Below are 5,482 nucleotides of genomic sequence, written 5' to 3' on the forward strand. Positions count from 1 at the left end.
GCGTGCATTTTGTCAACATAAGCCTTAATTTGCAACCTTGCCACAACCTTCACACCATTGTAACGTTTGACCAACCCTTGTATTGGAAGGCTGCCGAAATCATCACTGATGCGCCACAAAGTAGTTTAAAGTGTTGATTAAAATTTGGGATGTTTCATAAACGTATGAACTTTCGAGGGGGGGGGGCAAAGGATCCCTCATGACAGAAACCGCTTTCTAAAACATACTTGAGGCAGTTTATAGAGAAAATGCGCAAATTGTGCACATTGTGACACGAAAAATTGTCCAAAGGGCTTCACGGGACCATCTTCTTGTTGAAAAGGGCATACACAGCCAGCTTACAGCCGAAATGCCCCAAGAAAATCCAGACATTCAGATACTGCTGGATCATGTAAAGGATTTGTACTCTTCCTTTTTTAGGTGCAAAATGTCGCTAGCAGATCATATTTTATGCAATTTATATCAAACCCAAGAGGGCTACAGAGAAGAAGAAACATGAACTTGCCCAGACCTCAAAGACAATCATAGTATGGCTGAATTATCAGCTTACGATTAACAATTCAAGGGTGTTTATTAAAGCATATCGTACTGGGTGTTGGCTGATATATTAGCAGGCAGTGCCCGATTTGCTATCCATTTTTTCTGCAAATAAGCGACCTAGAGAAAACGCTACCAGACGTTTATCGAAAGTTCGGTATTGGTTTTCACGTTGTTCGTAGGAGCTATCAATGCTATGCTGGGCTAGGATGTGATCTTGTAATTGAGCACACATTGATGATGTGTTTATAGAGCACATGTGGTCTAATTCGCGGCAGTGAAATTGCCGTGGAATGCAAACCCCTTGGACCCTATCTGCCTCATCCGAGAACAACAGTGGGATGCAGGATTTCACAGATCTGACCTATACTTCAAATCCACAACACAAAGATTCAACAGTGGCGTGCATCAAATGGGATTCTTTTGATCTATAGAAAATGCAGACACAGATTACAACCTGCTCTCCATACACAGCTAACCCTACTCTGAGAAACATGGTCAGTAAGATAGTGGCTGGGTCAGATGTGAATGTTCATGCAGTTGAGGCGTTTGGCAAAACGATCATAAGAGATATCATAGGAAAGTCGGTATTTGCTTATAAATTCACGAGAAAATACACAGCCAAAGCTCTTGGGAATAGCTTGGCTGTTTAGATCTCTTCTGACCGTGCTTTTTATCCTGCTCTTCTGTTCCAGCGTTTTCTGGTGGTGTTAAAACCTGGAGATCCTTCCCTTGCAGTCGTATTGCCTTTTGAACTGCAAGAGCTCCCTTCCTGCTGCCTTCTTTGAAACCAAGAACATACTGTGTACAGCAGATAAGCCTCAGATCGCTAAGGCAATTTGAGAGTATGCTATAGACACATCATGTGAGGATGAGATGAACTGTATTCATGAAACAGATGCATGATGGTGGCACTTTGCTGAATTCTTGACCATGGAGAAGGGCGACGTATATAACGCAATAGCCGAGTCTTCTGTAGATTCATAGAAAATGCATTACGTACAAGCGACAGTGGGGTTCGATGGCTTCGAAGACGGTCATTATAACAAAGACAACACGCACCGGAGACGATGAAACAAACGTGAATCATATTTTGAGTTTTAAGCAAAGAAAGAGAATGCTCATGTAAAAAAGGAAGACGTTTTGTCTCGTGACAGAAACAAGGCCGGCATGATTGCTCTGATCAGCACAACTCTGCCTTAAATGGGATGCTATGTTGTTCTGTCTTCAGTGGATGCAGCCGTTGCAATTGTTAAAGAAACAGTATAACGATCCCGTCGTAGCACCACACAGTTGGTGGGCGAGGATACAGATTTGCTCATCTAGATCCTGCATAACTCCGAAAGGGACAATAAGACCATCTACTTCTGCTTTGATGTAAATAAATAGTCAAAGGAACACATAGTGTATAATATTAACCTTTTGGAAGAACTCATGCTTATTCAGGCTGTAATTAATATTCAATGATTTTCAGCAACGGTACAAAATGAAGTCTACAAAAGTTAGTAAAACCTGATCCTATTTTGAAGTCATGTGCTAGTTCATTCTCTCTTCCAAATGTCATCAATTAGAGTTTATGATTATTCAACTGCTTAATGATAACCTCAACTCGATTAAAGTGTTCCTTGTCTCCTAAACTATGGCGTTTTACATAACAACCATAACTTTTGAGTAACAAGTAATGGACCTGTGGTCCTTCGTATTGTGTAACTGGCCATTTTGGTCTCCGTGTTGGATGTTTGTGTAACATACTTAGCTTACATTTTGTCTGATGATATAAATTTGATATTTATGTGTTCTTTTCTCCCTGAAACATGGGTAAAGACACCAAATTAATCAGATTTGAATGGACAGTAACATAGTCATATTTTATTATCAAAAATAGGTGTTGACGGCCATCTTGGCGGCCAGTTTGGATTTGTGTGATATATAATAAACTTTAAAAATGTCTGATGACGTTAATGTGTTCTTTGCCCCCTGAAACCTATCTATAGACACAAAAATCTAGATCTAAAATTGAGGGGAAAGTAAGACAGTTATGATCATTAATATGTTTTGGCGGCCATCTTGGCAGCCATTTTGGATACCATGTTGGATTTCTGTGTGACATTATTAACTTACACTTTGTCTGACGAAATAAATGTGCTCTTTGCCCCCTGAAACCTGGGTATTGACACCAAATTCATCAAATTTGAGTGAATAGTTACATAGCTATGATCATAAATAGATTTTTGCGGCCATCTTGGCAGCCATTGTTGGATTTGTGTGTACTTTATTAAACTTAAACAATGTCTGAATTTTAAATCAAGCTAGTCAAATTGTTGTGTACGAAATCAAAATCAAATAATATTCACAGCATTAAAACCTTTCAGAGAATTTGATATATTTTTTTTTCATTTTTCAATCCTGAGGGCGGCCATAATGAAAACGGACGCCATTTTACATTTTGTATTGGCTAACGTGCTTTATCAAATCTATAGTGACTGAAGAGTATATGTGCCAAATTTGGTGCTTGCATCACAAACTGAACGATTTCTTGATATATAGACTTAATCTGCTGAGCTATAATGCCTTCTTCTGATTGGTTCATATTTAAATCAGTTTCATGACATTGCTACAGGTCAGTGATTGTTTTGCGATTTAAGCAGAAGTTTAACTGAAGAATTTATGCCTTTCCAACTTCAATTCGACGATATTTGAGGTAAAAATGGACTACTGAACTAAAACTGAATGAGTTGGTAATGTTATTTTGCAATTTTACGCAAATTGATGAAAATTTAAACTTTCTGGTTTCCAACACATTTTTGACTTTTCCCTGATAAGACGTTCCAAAGAATTTAGCCCATATAAAAAGTATCTCTAAATTCTTTGCGCGTATCATAAATAAGACTAGGACAAGTGCATGACCGTTTGTAAAATTTGGCAAATTGAACTCGTGTATAAAACAGGTTCTACTTCAAACTTAAGAAGACACTTGGATAGAAAACATCCCCATGTTTAACCTGATACCCCTCAATCTAATAAAGCAGTGGCATGCAAACGAACCTTTGAAAACGAGATCAAAGGAAGCGAACCAAAGAAACAAATGCGTCAATCCACACTTGATGAAGTTTAAATTAGAGAAAATACGCCACAAATATCTGCTCAAAAGGCAAGCAAATTTACAGATGCTATCGCAAAATTTATTGTCAAGGACTTGAGGCCAATCAGCGTGGTGTCCAATGATGGTTTTTGCTTTCTTCTTAAAGTGCTTCAACAAGGGTATGTTGTACCTTCAGCGTCTCATTTTAGTCAGCAAGTTATCCCAAATTCGTACGATGCCACTAAGTCAAATGTGTTAAAATATATCGAAGAGGCATCAGCACTGGCCACAACAACGGATGGGTGGACTAGTCGTTCCACTGACAGATATATGACCATAACAGTGCACTGTCTAAATGAAAGCTTTGAGATGACTTCATTTGTGCTGCAAACACGTGAAATTTCTGTAAGCCACACAGCAGAGAACCTGTCGGAAGTTTTGAATTGTGCGATTAAAGGATGGGGCTTAATTAAAGACGGTCTGAAGCCCAACATAACAACAAACAATGCAGCAAATATTGTCAATGCTGTGTGTAAAAGTATACTTGTTCATGTGAGATGTATGGCTCATACACTTAACCTTGCGACTCAGAAAGGTATGAAAGTTGAAGGCATATCTGAAATCTTGAGGAAAATTCGCAGAATAGTAGGTTTCTTTCATCGCAGTTCCACTGCAGCCGCCCTTCTGAAATCTAACCAGATTGGGCTGAACATACCTGTACCCAAACACAAGCTGATTCAGGTTGTGGAGACCCGCTGGAATTCCAGCTTTGACATGCTTAAGAGGTAAACACTAAACAAATTAAGTTTCACTGTTTGCTTTAATATTTTTACTTGCAGGGTTAACTATTTTTAGCAATATGTTTCTTTACAACGTTTGTAATGACATTGATAAATACACATTGCATTTTATTTCAATAGTTATATTTTTGCACATTTTGTTTATTCAAACATTTATGATTTGTTCATCTATTATTCCATATAAAATAGATGATATTGTCATATTTTTATTTGCATGGGGAAAACATTTAATATGTATTTTTTTATTGCAGGATTCTCGAGCAAAAGCATGTTATGAGTACGCCTTAATGATGAAAGACATCAAACTATAGGACAAGGATGGTGTAAACAATCTAACTGAAGAAGATTATGCTGCAATCGAGGACATTGTACAGGTAATATCCTGGAAAAATCTGCAGTGTTTTATATCCTAGGTGCAGTAGAATATGTGAACTCTATTTTGTTGGTTATGTTCTCCTTATTTCATCTACTCTTAGATAATTGAAATTGACAATATGTAAAATGTTATGCTTATGTTTAGGTGCTGTCACCATTCAAAACTGCTACCGAGGCTCTCTCAGGGGAACGGTATCCAACAGTATCCTTGATCTTCTCCATGAAGATGACATTGCTGACTCACTTCAAACCTGCTTTATCAGATTCCGATATGGTGAAACAAATGAAAGAAGTAATGCATGCTGACCTGAGTACTCGGTAAATAATCTTTTGTGAATCAGATTACTTGCATATTAAATTCCTAAATTACAGAATATCTACCAATTTAAACAAGTGAAATTTAGAGTTTTTCTCTTGCCTTACATGAGTGTAATCTTTAATGTATTGTTGTCCTGAGCTTTCTGTATCTTAAGTATTCCCTTTACAATTCCCTGACAATTAATAATTTATTATATCCTATTAAAGATACAACGGCCAGGAGACGGAGCAGTTCCTACTGGAAGCTAGCATTCTAGATCCACGATTCAAGTTGGTACCTCATGCATCTGAGGAGCAGAAGGCCAAAGCATATGGCAGTTTCAGGGACCAGATGCTTAGTATTCTTCAAACAAAAACTGAGGTTATTTAA

General features: G+C 37.8%; 1 protein-coding gene across 1 annotated transcript; it reads left to right on the forward strand.

Annotated features, from left to right (window-relative positions):
- The first annotated feature begins 3,988 nt into the window (after positions 1-3,988).
- On the forward strand, positions 3,989-5,482 carry LOC127835561 (E3 SUMO-protein ligase ZBED1-like). Its single transcript, XM_052361995.1, has 4 exons — positions 3,989-4,404; positions 4,671-4,689; positions 4,940-5,112; positions 5,320-5,482. The coding sequence occupies exons 1-4, from the start codon at positions 3,989-3,991 to the stop codon at positions 5,480-5,482; spliced, it is 771 nt and encodes a 256-aa protein (XP_052217955.1).

Source organism: Dreissena polymorpha, chromosome 6 (assembly GCF_020536995.1).
Source record: "Dreissena polymorpha isolate Duluth1 chromosome 6, UMN_Dpol_1.0, whole genome shotgun sequence".
Lineage (NCBI taxonomy): Eukaryota > Metazoa > Mollusca > Bivalvia > Myida > Dreissenidae > Dreissena > Dreissena polymorpha.